This window comes from Lethenteron reissneri, chromosome 5 (genome assembly GCF_015708825.2).
Source record: "Lethenteron reissneri isolate LAM-NWPU_2019-01 chromosome 5, ASM1570882v1, whole genome shotgun sequence".
NCBI classification, from domain to species: domain Eukaryota; kingdom Metazoa; phylum Chordata; class Hyperoartia; order Petromyzontiformes; family Petromyzontidae; genus Lethenteron; species Lethenteron reissneri.
Genome location: NC_083783.1, coordinates 11,162,788 through 11,185,502, shown reverse-complemented (window position 1 = coordinate 11,185,502; position 22,715 = coordinate 11,162,788). Strand labels below are relative to the sequence as shown.

At 50.5% G+C, this 22,715-nt stretch overlaps 1 protein-coding gene across 6 annotated transcripts in view; it reads right to left on the bottom strand.

The window, feature by feature from the left end:
* Nucleotides 1-21,701, bottom strand: part of LOC133352659 (transcription regulator protein BACH1-like) — a 46,799-nt gene extending 25,098 nt beyond the window's left edge. Inside the window, exons 1-2 of one of the 6 annotated variants that reach the window (XM_061568445.1) lie at nt 21,535-21,701; nt 159-220 (exon numbers count right to left, since the gene is read on the bottom strand). In XM_061568445.1, the coding sequence (XP_061424429.1) occupies nt 159-220 (62 nt within the window). In that variant the 5' untranslated portion in view covers nt 21,535-21,701. Of the gene's footprint in view, nt 1-158; nt 221-2,461; nt 2,583-20,981; nt 21,107-21,534 lie in introns of those variants that run through there. The other 5 variants (XM_061568453.1, XM_061568436.1, XM_061568463.1 and 2 more) reach the window with 5 other exon arrangements.
* Nucleotides 21,702-22,715: the final 1,014 nt, after the last annotated feature.

Below are 22,715 nucleotides of genomic sequence, written 5' to 3'. Positions count from 1 at the left end.
TGCTTGCGTGTTTTTTTTTTATCTCACTACGAGCACCCGATACAAATTGCAATCGCAGGTTGGCCCTATCGGATAAATCACTGCAGCTGTAACTGGACCCAGCCACAACAACTCCATGAAAGACGCGTTCTACCTCCTGTTCACGACGTCTCACGCACCTGCACACATGTTGAAGGCATCCCAATTTGTCGAGTAGTTTTTCAGAAACGCCATACATCATCTGCAAAATAAATAACACGTAGGCTTTCGCGACCAATATATGTATAAGAGGTTTTCTGGGTTAGATCGTGTGAATATAAACGTGTTGTTAAAACCGCCAACACCCGACACAGACCAATAAGTAAGGTTTGTCACGTAAAAAAACGTGAAAATTAGTTACTAGTTCAGCACACCAGTGTGTTGGAGAGTAAACCCACAACATTTACAATTCGAGTACTAGTAATTAGAATTGGACAATTCAAATTGTAAATGTTGTGGGTTTACTCTCCAATAAAGATGAGTCACGTGGCACCTCCGATTAGCACGATTGGCTACGTACGGTGCGGATGAAGTTCAACATGACATACGCACGTGCCGCATCGTCATTCGAGCAGAGATATCCATTTGCTTTTACATTTTATCTCTTAGATTGTTACCTCCTCCACCGCCACACCACACTCTGCAGCCCTGAATGGCATAACGGACTCTCGCATTTTCACTTCGCAGCTTTGGCAATTTCTGGCAAAGATTACCAAAAAGCTCTGGGAACTGAACTGTTCACACGACACCAAAGTCGCTCTGCTGCGAGTGCGACGACCAACTCCCGGTGGCGGGGGGGCTGTAAACGGCAGAGCACACACGGCTGTGCGCCCCCCGCCCCATCATGCCCCCCCACCCCGAGCTGTTTTGCACATCACTGGCTGGGTCGGTCAGGTGACGAAGGGGACTGACTGCAGAGCACTGCAAAGGTAACTTCAGGCACAGGCATGTTGGCACACTGCGACTGTTGGTGGCACTGCAAGTTAAGCAGCTGGGAGCGTGACCATTCACCCAGACAGGCGCTTCAGGAAGTCGCATCCCACACCCCCCCGCCCCCCCCCCCCCCCCACTGGGAGACATTAAAACCCCTTTTCTGTATTCTCTTCACGTTCTGCTGCTGTACTGCAGACGTGCGACGTGCCTCGACAATTCTAAGGGGGCAGTTTTCTTCGTCGAGGGAGAGCTGTAGAAGTTCGTGCTGCCTGCCGTTGCCCATCCTCCACTTCCCAAAGCTGTGGAATTCAGTTCCAAAACCGATGATTTCATTTTTTCCACCCGGTTATCAAGGAACATCAATGGCAGCAACAACTTATCATGTAATACGGAGCCCTCAAGCCTGCGCGCACTGTCCCAAGAGCGCGGGGAACTGGCGACCGCAACAGAGCCGCTCTTTGTGTCCAGCACAACACCACAGCACTGTTAGGCGCAACCCTCCCAGCGCATCACCACCACCACCAGCACCACTGACAATGCGCCGTCCCCTACGTTACAAACATTCACTGCACTTCGGCAGCCACACAACGGTAACGGATGCAGGCCACACGTGCGTTCCACCAGACGTCCCTCGACCAACGGTGCCAACGAAAAAAGGGCGGGCGCTAATCATGAACAGAACGCAGGCTGAGCATTGTTTCTTTGTCCAAGGAGAAATGCGATGAGAAAACGGGAACACGGTTTGTGGGGTTCGGCCAGAAGCACTGGACAAGTGCGGGGGGGGGGGAGGGGGGATTCCGAGTTTGGATTTCAGCTGGAGCAGAACCTTGTGGTGTCCTGTTAGCGAACGGTTACGTGGAACTGAACCAACCGTAATCGCTTCAGTCGGTTTTCGTGTTAAACCAAAAAGGACCCGAAAACACATCCGCTTGATGTCTGTATGTTGAACTTCTTTTGCACCGTACATAGCCAACCTTGCTAATGGTAGGTGATGGCCTGAACAAAACAACCCACACTTCATAATCACGTACACAGATATTCATTTTTATTCGTTTAAAATAGTTTCACTTATAGCTAAACTAAAACGTGTACTTCTTTCAAGCAACAACCCCTGAGTGGTGTGGGAGATTATCCAACAATTTTGCGAGGACTGGGCCTGTTTTTTTAGTGGGCGCATTTGGGAATGCACGAGCTAATAGATTCTGGAGTGGAGAGGGAGGGTGAGGATAAGTATATTGGGTGAGGTCAGAGAGGTATGAGACCTTGGGGGAGACTTTGAAAACAAAGCGGGACACGAGAAACATCAACCAGATAAAATGCTTCGTCTCCACGGAACACGTCCCGTGTTTGTGGCAACACTTCAACTCGTGAGAGTGAATTAATTCAACACGACCAACATCAACCCCCTGTTTAAGACTCCAAACCAATATTGTTTTTTTAACACGTAAACCTCTGTTATGGATAATATTGTTTTTTTCCCCTTTTAAACGCACGCACCGCACTCTCTAACCTATGAACCCAGAGCAGTCGGTCCCCGCCAGTGGAGTTTTTTCTGAGCAGCGCCCCATGGATCGGAAGCGGCGGAGAGCGCGGCGCCGTACAGTGGGGTCAGGCGCGAGCCACGGCGACACCCCACCAGACACCTGGCACGGAGCGGCAGGAAGTGAGTCATGGGGGAAGGAGGCAGCGTGCCCGCCGGGCCGCTCGGAGCCTCCCCCTTCCCCCGCGCGGCTCTCAGCCAGAGCGGGGCCCCCCACCACCCCTCCACCGTCTGAGGGGGGGGGGGATGGAGAAACGCCGCGCGCGCGCCCCCCGCGCGTCTCTCCGCTCCGCGCAGCCCAGAGACGCGCGGTGCTGCTGTGTGTTTGGCGAGCACGAGCTGGGGGTGACATTCCACTTTGACTGGGAGGGCAGCCGCTGCACGCACGCACGCACACACGCACGCACGCACGCACTCACGCACGCACGCACACACGCACGCACGCGCGCACGCGCTCAGCAACTGCTGGCGACTTGACACAAAAGTGTTCCTCGCTCAATTAATCCTGCAGAGATGATCGGCCGATCCGACTGAGTTAGCCAGCTTTTGAATCTGTGACCCCATTGTGAAGCAGCCTGCCACAGCACCACCTCGCCAGATGTGCACATCTACAGAATTATTATGACTATTTTGTTGTGCTGTTGCATGGATAGCCCACAGGTTTGTATGTTGGATAAAATAAAATAAGCCCAAAGTGGAGGGTAGGCAATACAAGCATAAACCATAAAGTAGAATACTGTACCCAAGTATTGATAGCAACTTCTTGGTTTATCAAGGCGAGCTTTACAGATAATTCTAGACCGTGTTCTTTTGAGTAGGGCGTCACGTCGGGACGTCCGACCGACCCCTGTCCGAGCGAGCGTGCGGTACGGAGACCTGCGCGTGTCTGGAGGAACCCCACACGCACGGGGGGGAGAGCGAGAACGCTCCAAGGCGGTTTGGCAAAAGAAGACGGGGCGGCCCGACTTTGTCGCGCCGCCTCAACGCCGGCCTGCACTTGTTAACGTAGCGAATGCGACGTCCACGGACATAACGCTGCAGTCAACAAGTCGAATAATGTTCCTGTGAAAATATTATCTTGACGTAGTTCATATCGCACCTTGACCGCAAATGACAAACCGAACAACAACACGATCCAAATCGCGCAACACGGGCACACCTGCGTGGCCCGCGCGCGGGAGCGTGGCTCAAAGCGAGTTCGTGGTTGCGGACTGGCTCGCCGCACCAGCTCCCACAGCTCCTCTCTGGCGAGTGACGGACACAAAGCGGCGTTGTGACCACGCCCAGGGCACGGCAGCTGGAGGGGATCCCTCGTGGGGAGCGGCTGAACCGTTTCCACTCCTTCTTGGTCCCCTCCTCACCTTCATTCCCTCAACATGAGCCAGCACTTGTTCACGTAGCGTCTACGACATCCACAGACTTAACACTGCAGCTTTAGATTTTAAACAACGTCCCTGTGAAAAGTGAAAATCCCTTCTCATCGTAACGTCATTCATATCGAGCCTTAACCGAGAATGACAAAGTGACAACAATAACATCGAAATCGCACAACAGAAGAACACATTAAGAATAAATTGTTCCGAAGATATAAAAAAAATAACGTTCATTTCCATCAGCCACGATCTATTCACATATGTACTGGACAGCTTTATTGCATTCCTCAAGTACGAATCAAGATTCCGATTCGTGCTCTCGGGCGCACCCACGTACTCTCACTTGGCTGCTGCTCTATCACCAGACTCTTCTACTATCCATCATTCCCTCTGCAACACTGTCCTGCCCAAGACCACTTACTGTCTTTAATGGTAAACAGATGCTAGGGAGTGACATTTGGAAATAAAGTTAGAAATGCCTTGCTGTTCTTAAGCACCAATTAGCAAAGGGTACCGTTTAGATGTATGTTAAGGTCGCATTGGAGACACAGGCCTCTGTGTGTGTGGGATACATCATGTTGAGATGCATCGTAGAGGACCGTCTCAGGGCCAAGGTGAACAAGCCACGAGTGAGTAAGCGCCGCGTGCCCTCTCGGAATCATTTGTGAGGGAGCCACATGTTCAGCCCGACTCGCACAGGCGCTTCGGCTGCCAGGACAGGTGCGAGTGTGCGAACGTTGAAGGTGAATGACGCACGAGCGGCAAACTGCATCGCTGAAGCAGCAAGACATGACAGCAAGATGACCGGGGCGGCGGCCCAGGGAGCCAGCGCCGAGCCAGCACTGAGCCAGCACTGAGCCCGTGCCGAGCCAGCGCTGAGCCAGCATTGAGCCAGTGCCGAGCCAGCACTGAGCCAGTGCCGAGTCATCATTGAGCCGGTACCGAGCCAGTGCCGAGCCGGTACCGAGTCATCATTGAGCCGGTACCGAGTCATCATTGAGCCGGTACCGAGTCATCATTGAGCCAGTACCGAGTCATCATTGAGCCAGTACCGAGTCATCATTGAGTCGGTACCGAGTCACCACAGAGCCCACACCAAGCCAGTGGGGTTGTAGCACCGTGGGGTCTTGCGAGGGACACGTGTGAACGGAGCACCCGGTACTTACCGGGTCTAAAGATCAAATCCTTCAATGCAACCCATAGGCTGCCACTTCGGCGAGAGAGGCAGGGAGTGTTTAGAGGCAAGTGAGAAGGAATCTGAAAGGCTATATTTATACGACGGCTCAAATCGTATACCTTCTGTCAATCTGAAGGGTGCGAGGGGCAAGTGGCGGCCACCGTTTGCAATGGGCATGCTCCAGGCCACGGGACGAAATTCATCATCTGCTGATCTGGAAAATCTCCCCGCGACAGCTGCGCCCTTTGCGAGCAATGCAAGAGGTAACGAGACCTTCGCATGTGAAATTTCACCGTTTAGTCCCCTCTCAAGGGATCCCCTGCCCCCCTGGCTCTCCCACACCAGCCACCACCAAACCAACTGCCATGGCTGCAACGTCACCACCACCGGTGACCCGCTCAAGTGTTCCGGGTGAGCGGGTGACAACGGCTGACAATGCACAGTGTTGTGTATGTACCCCCTTTTTATTTTTTTTTATATTATTTTTTTTTAAGGCTTATTCTGCCATCATATATAATATTGTTTTTTTTAATAGACACGGGGCCACGTGGGAACGAACACGCCCCCACACTTCCACAGAGGCCCCCACACTTCCACAGATGCGCGCATACCTCATTTCAAAGGAAAGACGGCATGAAAGAGGGTAATCAAGGTCATAAACTCCCCGAATTTCACACAAGAGGAACAAGGGAGGGGGGAATTGCAGGCGGGGGGTTGCAGAACCAGGAGACACGGAGGAAGAGATAATTATATTCTGAACAAAGATAAGCCGGGATATCAGATTAAATAATCACAAGAAGTCAAATAATAAGTACGGAATTAAAGTAGAAGAGGAATCAAGGGCGGAGAAGGCTCTCAAAATTAACCAAACACAACACCCATGGGAAGCGAGCAACACGGCCGCCTTTGTCTTTCCGAGAGGATCTCCACACACAGGCACCAAGCTAGGAAATGACACCCATAAAAGGGGCAATGGCTCAAAGGAAATAAACACGTCTTCGAATAAATAAGCGCATGCGCCGGGTGCTCCCACCGTGGAAACAACCGCCTTTGTCTCCCCACAACACGGACAAACACGCACGCGAAACACACGGACGGACACACACACGGACGCAGATGGTTCAGCCCACAGGAAGGTTTTATGACACAGCCTTTGAACAACTCGGGAAGCCGAGTGGAAGTTTCCGATATAAACCGAAGGAAAATCCATACAAAGCATATCATCCGGGCTTTGGCTCCAACGCAGATCGACAGGGGCTCTGGCCCCCATCACAGATCGACAGGGGCTCTGGCCTCCATCACAGATATCGTCCGGGCTTCGGCTCCAACACACATATCATCCGGGCTACGAGCCCATCTTCGGCTCCACCACAGATCGACAGGGGCTCTGGCCCCCATCACAGATCTCCAGGGCTGTGGCTCCATCTCTCCTCGTCGCCGCCAACGAAGAAGCTCCTGTCATTCAGAATGACGAGGTTTGCGGAGTAGCGACGCGTAGCTACAAGCCGAGGTCTGCACCACCTGAGAAGAATCGCTACCCTGAGTCGCAGAGCTGCGAGTGAAGCCAACAAAGACGCCAACGTCCACCCTGCCACGAACGAAGCATCGCTCCTCGTCAGAGTGACGACCAGCGAACAACCCGCAGGAAAGGCGGAGATCGCTGAACGAGCGACAACGAGCGACACCTTGCGCCACCGAGCGACACCGAGCGACACGAGCGACCGAGCATCTTCAAGGACAGCATCGTGCCAACTCGTCATCTAGCAGTAGAAAGAGAGAGCGCACGAGCAGCACCAAGCCCCGGAACCATCAAGCGCCAAGCAAGCAAGTTTCTTCAAGGAACATCGTGCCAACGCCGCTCAATCCAGCAGTGGAGAGAGAGAGAGAGAGCAAAAGCCGAGCGACACGCCGAGCGAGGGAGCAGCAGGAGCTGTTCGTATCCTACCACACCACACAAGCTAACGACACAATTAATATTACGAGGGGACAACGCACACACAGCACGCACACGAATAAGACTTTAAAAGAAAAACTGTCTTTTCGTTTCAAAAAGGGTGGCCATTTCGAGGTGGTGCGTTCAATATCAACTGATCGTGCAAAGCAGTTGCTGCCGTCGAGTTACATAAATGCATAAGAGTTTTCGTTATTCATATTGCATAATTGCATAATGTCACAACTGCATAAGTTTTTGTCGTTCATATTAGTTAATTGCATAATCTTGCCCATGAATTATTGACGCATGTTTGACCTGCATGATAGAATGTCACGTGCTTGTTAGAATAAAATTGTAATCCAGAAGCATATCGAGTGTTCCTTCCAAGTCCATGCAAAACTGTCTTATTCTTGACAACTGTATCCTGTGATGAGATATGAAAATGGAGACCTAAAATATTATAACACACACTAGGATAATCGGTAAATGAATCTATGATAATCGTGTTATCCTGATTGATAACTCTGGATAAACGAAACTAAGCAAATTATCATAACTGCACACATTAACATAATCGCAAGCCTCCGCATAAATTACTACGATTATCATAATTTATGCATATAATCACACGTATTATCATAATTTATGCATATTAATACACACACTATCATAATTAATGCGATTTGCGCATTTTTCGGAAAATTATTAATTTTTATTATTTTCATCAAAATTTCATAATCACAACACATACAACATAATGGGTGGCGTCGTCCGGGATCTCTCACAGACAGTGTTTTGCATGGATGATGGAATGAACCACTTCGTGTTAACCAGAATATCGGGATCGAACATTGCATGGTAATTGTGAACGGGCGGAAAACAAAAAAAAACGCCCTCTAAGGTTAAAACCCAGAATAGCAGGTTAAAACAGAGACAGTGGAATTAAGATAATATCGTATCAAACCAATTGCATCCTGTGATAAATGGTGTTAGAGGTACGCACTCTGAATCGGAAAATAACAGATAGCTCGAGTCGAATTGACTACACTCTGTGAGATAATTGTTTTATATGCACTCTGAAAGGGAATGTCAAAGTAACTCCCGCCACACCTTGAGATGCTGGGATTAAGAATAATTTTTGAATGGGTTACGGGATACGGGGAGCTCGTATTTAAACGTACCGACCAATCTGTTACAAAGCAGTACAGTCAGAGAGACATATGGGAAGGGAGCTGTATCGATAACACGAACACACCTCGGGGGAAACTAATTGACTGGATAAAAGGTAACGAAGGCGAACACGATGCAAAAACTGCAGAGAAGGCAGGACAGGACTCATTCCTTCTCACACAGGCATACAGACAGGGATTGTGGAATGAGGGAAAATTTGGAAAGGAAACGGGAGAGAAATCAGTGCTCGCGACATCAGCGAAACTCACAGACGTGGATCCACAGAATAAATATGGAAGTGACATTAAATCACACTCTTGGGTACGTGGACAGAGTCCAGGGATTGATCGCACAAAAATTATGGATATCGAACAAAAAATCATCGACAAAGGGAAACCCTCACAATTCGAGAGAAGGGATGGAGAGATACATATGCAAACAAAAACATGTGAGACTGACAACTTCACAGATAGAGGGAGGAAAAATGTTAAAGTAAAATCGCCAGGACATGGTACACTAAGGGCAGAGGCAAAAACTGAAGGGAAATGGCAACACGAGCGACACGGCACTGGGCGCGCACACAGAAAATGCACACCACTTAAACACAAGCGACACAGCACAGACCAAAGTGACAGATTGCCTGATGATAACTTGTTTGATGATGACGCTGTCGGCAATCAACTTTCGGAATACCTATTCACCAGTAAAACCCTTAAATTGATGGACAAGGCTCTAGTCAGAATTCCCGATTTTGACCCCCACAATAAGACTATGGATATCCACACACATATCGCAACCGTAGAAGAGGAGGCAATGATTAGAGGGCTGAGGAGACGGGATGAAAAAGCGAGTTTGTTGAAACGGACCTTACATAAAGAATCTATTCCATGGGTAAAGTCACTACCACACAAGGTTAGAAATGATTTTAAACAATTGAGCCTGGCAGTGATTCGGAAGTTTGGAGAATATTCGACACTCACTGAGGGGTTTTATGCTGTAAAATCGATGACCCAGGGCATGGACCAAGATCCACGTGACTACCTCGTCCAATTTAAAAGAGCGTATTATGCAGGCGATGTGAATCAATACCACGAAGGAGATAAAATGTTCAAAATTATGTTTTTTGAATCCTTGAGCCCAGAGATTACAGAAAGGGTGAGGATGGTTTTGAATCCAGAAACCGCATCCTTACGCCGCATAGAGAGCAAGGCGTACATGGCATGGTTGTACAGAGCTAAGAATCATAATTCGGATCCAGAACACAGGGAGAGGGATGAGGAACCCAGCCTCTCAGAGAGGAATAAAAATCACCGAGCAGTCCCACAATGCAGGACAGAGCAGAAACGCACGCACCCATGGCAAAATAACCCAGAGAGAGGTTGGCACGAGAATGAGAGCGGCACAAAGCCGAACATTCAGGAGAATCGCAGGAGGGGGAGGTTCAGAATAGAACCATACCAACACCCCATGCCACGACACACACACGATCAAAATTACCCACAAAGATGGCGAGGTAACAATCCAGGAAAAATTTGGCACCCAAATGGGAGAAATACTGGGCTAAAAATGTACGAGAATCGCAGGAGGGAGAGGTTCAGAGCAGAACCATATCAACACCCCATCCCACGACACACGCAAGGTTCAAATTACGCACAGAGATGGGAAGATAACCACCTAGCGGGAAGGTGTTACACAGACCGCGGAGGTATGGATGCGAACATTCAGGAGAATCGCAGGATGGGAGGTCAAACACAATCGATCCAATTCCGACCAATTCCTCCACCGGCTATACCAAGAGGGAATAGAGGAATAACACAGAATGCGGTCCAAATACGTGATGAACCATCCACAGTGAGTGCGAGCGAGCGGCCAACACGCGCCCCACCCGCCGAGGTGTTAAACCCTGAGCAGGCTGCAAGTGACAGGGCTGAATTGAAGTGTGATCGGACGGTGGATAGCAGACAGCAGAGACAAAGAGAGAACACAGAGACACGCCCTGAGGAGCGCAGGCGTGAGCCTTTGAATGGAAAATATCCAAGGGAAACCAAAATGTATGTGGATCGGAGTGCTAAAATGGAGACGAATGTTCATGACATATCAGGAATGGTGTTGGAATCTAACACACTCGTAAAAACAAAGAGGGCAACATTACGAGGCACAGAATTAAGTCGACACACTGACTCGGCAAATGTGCATGTAATCGCAGAGAGAGCGAATGCCACGAACCAAGTGTCAAAATGGGTCGTGTGCGCGAATTCTGGTTACGTGCAGCACAATTTTTCACCACACACTCCCACGACGCGAGAGAGTGAGAGAGGAAACTACAAAAACGAACCCGAAAACCGTGATCAAATTATCAAAGTGATAAGTGGTAAACCAGGCAACATGAGGAAGGTAACGCATAAATGCGTTCGAAACCGCTACCTAGCGTTTCCCAGGATTTAACAAAACAAAAATGAATGTTCGTCAGAGTTATGATGTATGAGAACCGATGTAACGCAATATCGATGTTAACGGGTTGTTATTTTCTTTGCTTAATTCAAATGTAACCAGGATTTAACAAAAACAAAAATGAATATTCGCCGGAGTTATGATGTATGAGAACCGATGTAACGCAATATCGATGTTAACGTGTTGTTTATTTTCTTTGCTTATTTCGGATGTAACCAGGTTAAGATGGTAATACGTGCACGCGCGTCGTAAGAAATAACCGCCGAGAGTAAGGGCGGCTGATGGGATTCATGACATAAAAAGGGGGCATTACTTTGTTTGAAAATTCGCCAGTGGCCAAATCGACCCCTGATAATTTTCAAACGGGCGGACTGTTGTGTATGTACCCCCTTTTTATTTTTTTTTATATTATTTTTTTTTAAGGCTTATTCTGCCATCATATATAATATTGTTTTTTTAATAGACACGGGGCCACGTGGGAACGAACACGCCCCCACACTTCCACAGAGGCCCCCACACTTCCACAGATGCGCGCATACCTCATTTCAAAGGAAAGACGGCATGAAAGAGGGTAATCAAGGTCATAAACTCCCCGAATTTCACACAAGAGGAACAAGGGAGGGGGGAATTGCAGGCGGGGGGTTGCAGAACCAGGAGACACGGAGGAAGAGATAATTATATTCTGAACAAAGATAAGCCGGGATATCAGATTAAATAATCACAAGAAGTCAAATAATAAGTACGGAATTAAAGTAGAAGAGGAATCAAGGGCGGAGAAGGCTCTCAAAATTAACCAAACACAACACCCATGGGAAGCGAGCAACACGGCCGCCTTTGTCTTTCCGAGAGGATCTCCACACACAGGCACCAAGCTAGGAAATGACACCCATAAAAGGGGCAATGGCTCAAAGGAAATAAACACGTCTTCGAATAAATAAGCGCATGCGCCGGGTGCTCCCACCGTGGAAACAACCGCCTTTGTCTCCCCACAACACGGACAAACACGCACGCGAAACACACGGACGGACACACACACGGACGCAGATGGTTCAGCCCACAGGAAGGTTTTATGACACAGCCTTTGAACAACTCGGGAAGCCGAGTGGAAGTTTCCGATATAAACCGAAGGAAAATCCATACAAAGCATATCATCCGGGCTTTGGCTCCAACGCAGATCGACAGGGGCTCTGGCCCCCATCACAGATCGACAGGGGCTCTGGCCTCCATCACAGATATCGTCCGGGCTTCGGCTCCAACACACATATCATCCGGGCTACGAGCCCATCTTCGGCTCCACCACAGATCGACAGGGGCTCTGGCCCCCATCACAGATCTCCAGGGCTGTGGCTCCATCTCTCCTCGTCGCCGCCAACGAAGAAGCTCCTGTCATTCAGAATGACGAGGTTTGCGGAGTAGCGACGCGTAGCTACAAGCCGAGGTCTGCACCACCTGAGAAGAATCGCTACCCTGAGTCGCAGAGCTGCGAGTGAAGCCAACAAAGACGCCAACGTCCACCCTGCCACGAACGAAGCATCGCTCCTCGTCAGAGTGACGACCAGCGAACAACCCGCAGGAAAGGCGGAGATCGCTGAACGAGCGACAACGAGCGACACCTTGCGCCACCGAGCGACACCGAGCGACACGAGCGACCGAGCATCTTCAAGGACAGCATCGTGCCAACTCGTCATCTAGCAGTAGAAAGAGAGAGCGCACGAGCAGCACCAAGCCCCGGAACCATCAAGCGCCAAGCAAGCAAGTTTCTTCAAGGAACATCGTGCCAACGCCGCTCAATCCAGCAGTGGAGAGAGAGAGAGAGAGCAAAAGCCGAGCGACACGCCGAGCGAGGGAGCAGCAGGAGCTGTTCGTATCCTACCACACCACACAAGCTAACGACACAATTAATATTACGAGGGGACAACGCACACACAGCACGCACACGAATAAGACTTTAAAAGAAAAACTGTCTTTTCGTTTCAAAAAGGGTGGCCATTTCGAGGTGGTGCGTTCAATATCAACTGATCGTGCAAAGCAGTTGCTGCCGTCGAGTTACATAAATGCATAAGAGTTTTCGTTATTCATATTGCATAATTGCATAATGTCACAACTGCATAAGTTTTTGTCGTTCATATTAGTTAATTGCATAATCTTGCCCATGAATTATTGACGCATGTTTGACCTGCATGATAGAATGTCACGTGCTTGTTAGAATAAAATTGTAATCCAGAAGCATATCGAGTGTTCCTTCCAAGTCCATGCAAAACTGTCTTATTCTTGACAACTGTATCCTGTGATGAGATATGAAAATGGAGACCTAAAATATTATAACACACACTAGGATAATCGGTAAATGAATCTATGATAATCGTGTTATCCTGATTGATAACTCTGGATAAACGAAACTAAGCAAATTATCATAACTGCACACATTAACATAATCGCAAGCCTCCGCATAAATTACTACGATTATCATAATTTATGCATATAATCACACGTATTATCATAATTTATGCATATTAATACACACACTATCATAATTAATGCGATTTGCGCATTTTTCGGAAAATTATTAATTTTTATTATTTTCATCAAAATTTCATAATCACAACACATACAACAACAGGCAAAGGTCAAACTCTCGACGACCTCTGTCTCGGCCAATCGCAAAGAAGGCCGAGATGGATATATTCTGGTGAAGGAACTCGACGGAAATTAAGCGTTCTGCAATGTTACACTTGCGCTGCCAAACCTAGCGTGGTGGGAATTAGAATACTTGGGACTTGACCGCTCAGATGAAAAGCCGAGCCAACCGCAGAGAGAGCTGCCCCCCCCCCCCCCCCTCTCATCGGACGGTCCAGGGGGAGCGCGAGTTCGCAAAGACTCCCGCAAGCCTCTCTCTCTCACTCTCCCCTCTCTCTTTCTCCTGCCAGGGCGAGTATCGGGTGAGCTTTAATTGCACGACTTGGCCGCCTCAACAACCCTGGGACGAGGCAGGGCCACATCACGAGCCAGGGCCCCGCTACGTTCACGCCGCTCCGGGGGCGGGGGGCGGTTAGTGGGGCACGGGAGTGGGCGGGAGGGGACCGGGGGGGCATGCACGAGGCAGAGGATTTTGGGGAGGTTTTCCGCAGCAGATGTCCGTGCGCTATGCGGTACGCACGCGCTGTAGGTTTGGCAAATGCGGATCTCCCTCGAATTAGAGGGCGTGCGAGTTTTGTAAAAGAAAAAAAAAGGAAACGGGGCTCTTGTTGAGAACGGGGAAGTGGTGGTCGCCTTCACGCGCCCCGGGGAGCCGAGCGGTGCCGCGGGGGGAGGGGGGGGGCGCCGGTTCAACTCCCGCAGCGGCCCCCTGACCCCGCCGCGGGAAAACTCCCATCAAGCCGCAGGCCGAGAGGCTGCTCGCCTCCGACCTCTCGCCGTAACATTCACAAGAACCCGCAGGCCTCGTGAGAGTTTCAGGCGCAAGAATTTCTGCACGCAGGAGAACCCCGGAATTACGAGCAGGTTCAACCAGGGCACAATTAAGAGTCACGAGCTGCACACGCCGCACATGCACACGCTGCACATGCTGCACTTGCTGCATATGCACATGCTGCACACGCCGCACATGCACACGCTGCACATGCACACGCTGCACACGCTGCACACGCTGCACACACTGCACATGCACACGCCGCTCACGCTGCACATGCACATGCTGCACATGCTGCACTTGCTGCATTTGCACACGCTGCACACGCTGCACACGCTGCACACGCTGCACTTGCTGCACATGCACACGCTGCACACGCCGCACATGCACACGCTGCACATGCTGCACATGCTGCACACACTGCACATGCACACGCCGCTCACGCTGCACATGCACATGCTGCACATACGCACTGCACACACGCACATGCAGTCGCGCACGCACACGCTGCACTGGTGAATGCACATTAACGACGAGGTGAGCTGGCGTGTCATTTAAATCCGGTGATGTTCACGCCAGGTTTCTGGATGATCATGGGAAAGAGAGAAGAAGGCGCGCAAGACACCGACCCACTCCTGCATTAAATCAAGGCACAATGCACATGTGAGCAACACGTGTGTACAACACACGTGTGCAACACGCACATGTGGACGTACGCGGCTATGTGCGATGCGTGGACACAAGCACCGCAAGAGAGCACATCAAATGATGCCTCGCACTCGCAGGCCTTAGCTCTAAAGGAGCTCTCATATTGATTGCGCATTAATAACCCAGAGAGTGGGGGGGGGGGGGGTAATGGTGGTAGCGCATGCGAAACTTCGATCCAACAAACGTGATGGCTGAGGTTGGGCGGATTATGCTGGGATGGGAGAAAGACGTTGGGCGAGACACCGACCCACGCGTTGCAGCACAAGGTGCCTGCAGGGGAGATATCGCACATCACCACCTACGTCAACAAGCAGGCTAGCAGGCTTTCGGCAATCACGTGTGTAAAAAAACACGCACATTACGCAAAGTGGGAACCCTCGTTGAAGAAGGCCTTGAGATTCAGTGAGAATTTCACGGGAAAATATTAAAATCATAACAACGAATCTCACACCCATGAAATTCCCAATAGTTCAGTGCAAGTTGAATTAATTGGACGGTTATTGCCACGCAGACGGGCGTCAGCTCGCACCTTACACAAATCCATTGCAAGCCTTTGAGCGCAATGCCGTCAAGGCGCAAATGGGTTGGGATAATAGGTAGATAGATTCAAGTCTGCTTTGAAAACCCATCTCGTTTAAAGTGGCCTTCCCTCTTGAGTTTGGTCGGTTGCCCTGGTTCTGTTTTTATTTCCTGCTTCTCATGCACTGCGCATTTGGATCCTAGGATGGAAAGTGCAGACTGGTGATGGCAAATAAAATATGACCAGTGGCGGGAACTATCCGTTAGGGAACAGCCTCGAATTCACTGAATTCAGAAATCTATTATGCTTGTAACGGTGGTAAACGTAGCAGCCACGAATGGCTGGAGAGGCCTTAAGAACCAATGATATTGGGGTATATCAAATAAACTAGATTGAGTGCGAAACCTTCATTTCGATGCATGCATCACGAGCTCAAGAATCAATACCAACTGATGAACCGATGCATCGCGACACCTCTACCAAAGTCGTGTCAATCTCACTGCAACCGCTCTTAGCAAGTGACAACACGGCCGATTGGTTGTCAGAGGGTTAGAATCAAGCGCATTGAATAAGAATAACATAAACATTACACACAGATGAATTTGAGCTCTTGAGCTGTCGAAGAAATTCATGGAATGAGACAGGATACTGCTTGGAAGGGTGGGGAGAATGGTTAAGAGAGCTTAGAAAAAGATTCAAGAACAGAACGTGATTTATTTCCCCCTAAAAACTTTGAGATGGAAACCGCTTGGATAATATATCACCGGTGGGAAAATGACGAAGATAATAAGTAACGGATGCCTCACAGTTGGGATGGTGTTCCAATATAAAAAAAGATGAACACAAGGCAATTCAGCCAAGTCAATAGAAGAGCAAAACATTTGATTACTTGACCGTGACTGAGTGTCCGTGGGCAGTTGGATGATAACCATCCAAAGGTGAAAATACAAATCTAAAAACCTGAAGAATGAGCCAAATCATGGACATGCCGAGACACATCTCCGCAAGCCCTGGGGCGCGAGGGAGGCGGCCTTGGGTTTTATTTTCCAGCGCAGCCACTCAACAACTGCTGCTGCTGCTGCTGCTGCAACGGCTCTGCACGATTGCGCAGATGCTGCGCACACAGCACCGTAGTCTGGCTCCGTGCATTCCACCTCAGTCTACGGTTATCGGCCGCACATTCCTCAGGTAGCCAGTGTGCTCGGCTCTACATGTCACACAGCCCAGAGAATGGGGAACTCAGAGGCCACATGCAGTCCCATTGTATTCACCATCGCCACGACCCGTGTGGCACTAATGGTCCCAAGAGCAGCCCAATAAACTGATGAAGCGAGTGATCAACTGCGTCAGAATCACCTAAGCGAGGACCAATTACCTGTCACTAACCAATTTACACCGTTCATAAAATTGTAACTTAAACCACATTAAAGCTCTCAGCCTGTCACCTTAAACAGCTGATCGTGTATTCATACACACTCAGATCCTCAACGTAAGCCTCAATACTATTGGGAGAAACAATGTCAAGCGATCACCTATCAGATGTGAATGTCACTAAAAATGATCATCATCATGTCAATTACTTACTCAGGACAGCCTCACTTAGTGTGAAGACTTGTTTCAGGAGGGTTTCTACATTGGGGATGTTGGCCAATGCCATTGTTGAGCTCTTTACAAGCGGCAGGAAATGGGAGTACCCAGAGAAAGTCCACGCATGAGACAGGATGACAACACTGCCATCTGGCCACCTCGCAGCGAGCGCATTCACCTTTGTCTCCCCAGTTCTGATGCCGTCTGCGTGTACGTTGAACTTCCTTCGCACTGTACGAAGCCAACTGTGCTAATCGGAAGGTGCTGTGATGCAGAAGCATGCATTCAATGAAAAGTAACGAACTTAAGGCAAGGTTCAGACACTAATATACACTTAATGAGAATCATGGCTGCAAACCGCTAGGAAAAAAAACAAGCAAATAGGATATATTCGGCATCGTTTATCCGCATCTCAATAAATGCTTCCTGCCCATATACAGCACATGAACACAGAGAAAATGTAGTGACCCCCCCCCCCCCTCCTTGTCGTTATGCAAAAGGAAGACTCAACTCAAAACACAAGTTCCTATTGAGCGCAGTTTCAGGCGTGACGCGGGATTCACGTGAAAAAATCTGCTGCTACGGAGCCCAAACCAAAGCAGAAAGAGCCACCCATATCTCGGAAGATGTGCACCAACACACTTTCACTGCTAGGCTGTGGTACACTCAGGGCTATGGGCTACGGTGATCCACAGCCTGGCGATTCCTAAATTGTTTTGCAACCACACACAATGAGCGTCTCTGGCTGTGGAACACGGTAGTTTGAATCTTCGTGAAGAAGGAAAAAGTGTTTGGGTGCGCCGACACGATGCGCACATAGGAAGACAACGCGGCAGGTCACTGTTGCAATGAGACTATCGCCCGGCCTCTTGACTTCTCATCACACTGCCAAAGAGAACAAAAAACACTCCACTTGTGGGAGATGACGGGCAATTTCCAGAGCAAAACAGCTGTTGCAGTGTGGGAGCCGGCAGGACAGCCACGTCACAACGCGTTGGTGCCTGCTGGGAGGCCGCAGTGAGTACTGGCTGGGGGGGGGGGGGGGGGGGGCAGTCAATTGCAGCGCCGCTCGGACGCTGTCTGACAGGTGAATGGGCAGATTCCTTCCCCCAGCAGCAGCAGCAGCAGGAGGAGATCCACGCTGCTGCACCGCCATGGCTCGGTGCGTTTCTGGAAACAAATAAAACCCCAATTCTCACTGGGTTTGCGTCTTCCTTCAAGGAGAAATTGCTTCTCACCGCAGGAATGTGGAATCTTCACCACTAAGGACCGCAGGCAAGGGATGGGCACCACCCCCCATGGCTTGAAACAAGCGAACATGACACTGTGGTGTTCAGTACAGTACGGCACTCGCATACTTTGAGAAATATCCGCTTGTTCCCCGCCCCCCCCCCCCCCCCCCCCCCGTGATCTATTGCCCTGCCATGACTGTGCAGTGTCGCTGGATATCTGTCCGCCACTCCGTGACGCGGCTGCATAAAACCACGCGGAATTGCGGCTCGTAAACTCTCTCTCTCAGCCGAAGGTAGAGCACAGCAGACGCATCTGCAGAGGAGGGCACAACGCCTTGACAAACGTCTCCCGACGGCACGGGAACGTCAACAAGACTGCTACGTTGTAGAGAAAAGGGCCGTGTCAAAGCGTTGACGCCATTCACCAGCAATGCGCTCTTGGCAAAAAGGCCTTGGAGAGAAGACCACTGGATTCTATCCAAAGCAAGATAGCCCTGAGGTTTTACGGACGAGAATGTCATTGTGTTCAGGCAGTCCTCTGCCTGTTTATCTCACAAACTTCCTGTTTATCTCACAAACTTCCCGTTTATCTCACAAACTCCCCGTTTATCTCACAAACTTCCCGTTTATCTCACAAACTTCCTGTTTATCTAACTCCGTGTTTATCTCACAAACTTCCCGTTTATCTCACAAACTCCCCGTTTATCTCACAAACTCCCCGTTTATCTAACTCCGTGTTTATCTCACAAACTCCCCGTTTATCGAACTTCCTGTTTATCTCACAAACTCCTGTTTATCTCACAAACTTCCCGTTTATCTCACAAACTTCCTGTTTATCTAACTCCGTGTTTATCTCACAAACTTCCCGTTTATCTCACAAACTCCCCGTTTATCTCACAAACTCCCCGTTTATCTAACTCCGTGTTTATCTCACAAACTCCCCGTTTATCTAACTTCCTGTTTATCTCACAAACTCCTGTTTATCTCACAAACTTCCCGTTTATCTCACAAACTTCCTGTTTATCTAACTCCGTGTTTATCTCACAAACTTCCCGTTTATCTCACAAACTCCCCGTTTATCTCACAAACTCCCCGTTTATCTAACTCCGTGTTTATCTCACAAACTCCCCGTTTATCTAACTTCCTGTTTATCTCACAAACTCCTGTTTATCTCACAAACTTCCCGTTTATCTCACAAACTTCCTGTTTATCTAACTCCGTGTTTATCTCACAAACTTCCCGTTTATCTCACAAACTCCCCGTTTATCTCACAAACTCCCCGTTTATCTAACTCCGTGTTTATCTCACAAACTCCCCGTTTATCTAACTTCCTGTTTATCTCACAAACTTCCTGTTTATCTCACAAACTTCCTGTTTATCTAACTTCCTGTTTATCTCACAAACTTCCTGTTTATCTCACAAACTTCCTGTTTATCTCACAAACTTCCTGTTTATCTCACAAACTTCCTGTTTATCTCACAAACGTCCAAGTAGTGGGGAAACGCGGTCATAGGCGAATCCCAGCAAAGGCAACGCACAGCGTCCGCTGGTAAAGACATCGCCGTGAGAGCCAAGTGCCAACTCCTGCTGATGTTTTCAGACCCAACCGACCGCCCTCACTCTCTCCCCATCGTGCCTGAAATCATGCTGTCAACCAAACACGAATTACACAAATAAGAAATAGGTGAATGCGGTACGCATCTGTCACGTGCGCCTTGGAACTGCAGTCGATCATCGATTATCTGGCTTCCAACATTATCCGGCAGTCCCGGGCCGATCCGGCAAAACCGCCCCAAAGGCTGTGACCGGCACCGCATAGCTATGTTTTATTTCAGTGTTAAATATTATATACAGTACATTATACACTACATACAACTTAAAACACTGCACCATTCTCCAATACTCTGCACCCCGTGCAGAGTATTGGAGAATGGAGTGGTCCAGTAAATACAGTACCTTTTTACAGCCGGTTATATTTTGTTGCATATTCGTATGTTTATTTACACCAATTTCACACAGTAAACTATTAAAAAAAACACAGAAACAACACCTAAAACACGTGATGCAAGAACGTACAAAAAAAACAAATTTTAAGTAATGATTAGGAGCGATTATTCGGCGTTTTTGAAAACCCGGCGTCCCCTTCCCCGCCCGATCATCGATAATTCGATGATCGATAATCGATGATCGACTGTGCCGAGTTCTCCCCCCCTGCCTCCTCCCCGAGCATGTCGGGCTCCCCCCCCCCCCCTCCACGACTGCAGCCGAGAGGATTTCTCTCTCCCTGCCTTGAAGCACCACGTGCTGTGTCCCCCGTGCACGTTGAGGATGTGCAGCAGCCAAAGAGACATGGACCCACCCCGATGGAACCCTGGAAAAAGAACGCGAGGCATTGGACTGGGCAAACGGGTGCCCAGCACTGTTAAGAACCCACATGGTGAGTCAGCACCATACCCACATCACACATCCATCCATCCAGTAGCAACCACCTGGCCAAAGCAACCACCAACCTCACCTCTGGACCACTCTGCCTCTACCCCCCACACAACATCCGCTACCATTCGCCACTAAGTGGCGGTGACGTTACCACGGCGTTTGTACGAGGCCAGGTGCACTCCGAAGCCACGTGAAGTGTCTAAGGCTCGCTGACAGGTCAGGGGTGAGACCCAGGTGCCATGGGTTGACTGCCTGAGATGAATGGCAGATGCACCGGCTATGCCCTCCCCACACACCTAGCCAGGACCACCATCTCTCCTACACACACACTCGCCTGATATCACAGCTGCTCAGCCCTGCAACAGTCGTCTCGTTCAGCGCAACCCCCCTTCACCTTGTGCACATCCGCACCTGGCCAGGGTAACAATCACAGCACCCCCACCACCCACCACCCCTCTGGCCAGCAGAACCTCGCAGCACCCATCACAACTCACCTGGCCAGGCCACCCACCACCCCACCACAGCTGGGTGACTTGCTGGTGACCTCTACTCGGGGTCCCGGCGCATGTCCCGAGGCCCTGCTCCGCCTGCAGTGTCAGCAGCACCACGTGGTGTCGCCAGGTCGGCCTCACCGTGAATCACGTGACCCCCCCTCACCCCCGACCGCTCCCTCCACCCCCCCCATACACCACGTGGTCAGGGCAGATGTGTCTGTCACGTGACCGGCAATCGCGTCGACGGGCGCGTTTTTCGGAGCGGCCGATGCGCGACTGGCGCCAGGTGGCGACGTCGCCGAGCGCAGCGATTGGCGGAGCGCGGCGCCCAATCAGCGCAGACCCCGAGCAGCGGCCAAGGCCGCGTGCGCCGCCGAGCCGAACTCGCGCCCCTCGTCCCCCCCCCCTCAACATCGCCGCTTGGTTTGTCCCACCACGGCGCCACGTGACGTGCCTCGGCCAATCAGAGGCACGGCGCGGTGGGGCCGCCGCGGCGATGGTTAAGCCGCGACCTCGGACAGCGCGGGCCCCCCACTCGCCCCGCGCCCCTCACCTCAGCCGCGCTCCCCGCCCATGCGCCGCGCCACAACGCCAAGGCGAGCGCAGCCGCGGCGGCGTCAGAGCGAGACGGTGGCTCCCGTGCACTCGGGCTGGGTCTCCTCCTCCTGCCTGCAGCAGCAGCGGCGGAGCGCGGAGCCACCGCGTCCCGCCATCACGGCCCCTCCCCCAGCGTGACGTCACGCGCGCATAGCCGGCCCCGTCCCCCCTCGCCGTGACGTTCCGGCCAGCTTCAATGTTGCTCGAGATCGCGCTCGGATGACGTCACTTCACCAATGTCACGGCCAAGTGGGAGCGAGAGTGACGTCACTTCACCAATGTCACGGCCAAGTGGGAGCGGGAGTGACGTCACGGCCGGGCACTTGTGGCCCGCGTCGGGACGCAACGTGACGTCACGCCTCGCGCGTGTTCGACATCACTAATATCTGATAATGCCGCCGTGGAATCGCTCTACCGTGATCAATGTTGCTGCTCGTTGTCACACAAATCTTTTTTTCCCACTGGACTGAACATATAAGATATGCAAAGTTTTGCTGGCTGGCGTGCGGGTGATGTCACCGCACACGCCCCACAGACAAAGCCGCCAACCCTTCGTCGGCGTCCTCGCTTGTTACTGACCAGTTCAGACCTCATTGGTGACCCCCGCGACCTTGTACACCTCAACGTTCATCCTACACAGCCCCATCACAAGGGAGAAGCACAGCAATAGACACAAAACATTCCCGCATTGCAACGTCTCCGCTGTATGGACCTGCAAACTCAACGTCCCTGTATAGAACACGGGTGAAGCGTGTGGGTTGACAGCTATGGGCATAAGAACGTGGCATTTCCACGACTGGCTCAAGGAAGACGGCAAGCAGCCGCTGAACACAACAACAACAGCACCCGACATTCGGCTGGTAGCGGCTTGCAATCGGATTACAGCAGCAGCAGCATCGCCTCCATACCGTGACAGCTTGGCAGGACCCTCCTGATGAACAGTTGAGACTTTTCTAGCTAAACAAGCGTGCTAACAATAGCACACCCGCCACCCATACGGTGTGCCCGTGTTCTTGTCCAGGAAAAGTGAATTTTCAGGTTCATTCGGTGTACGGACGTCTCAATATGGGGAAAACATGTTTTGTCTATTTGTGTTTCTCCCTTGTGATGGGAATTTGTAGGATGAAGGTTTATATT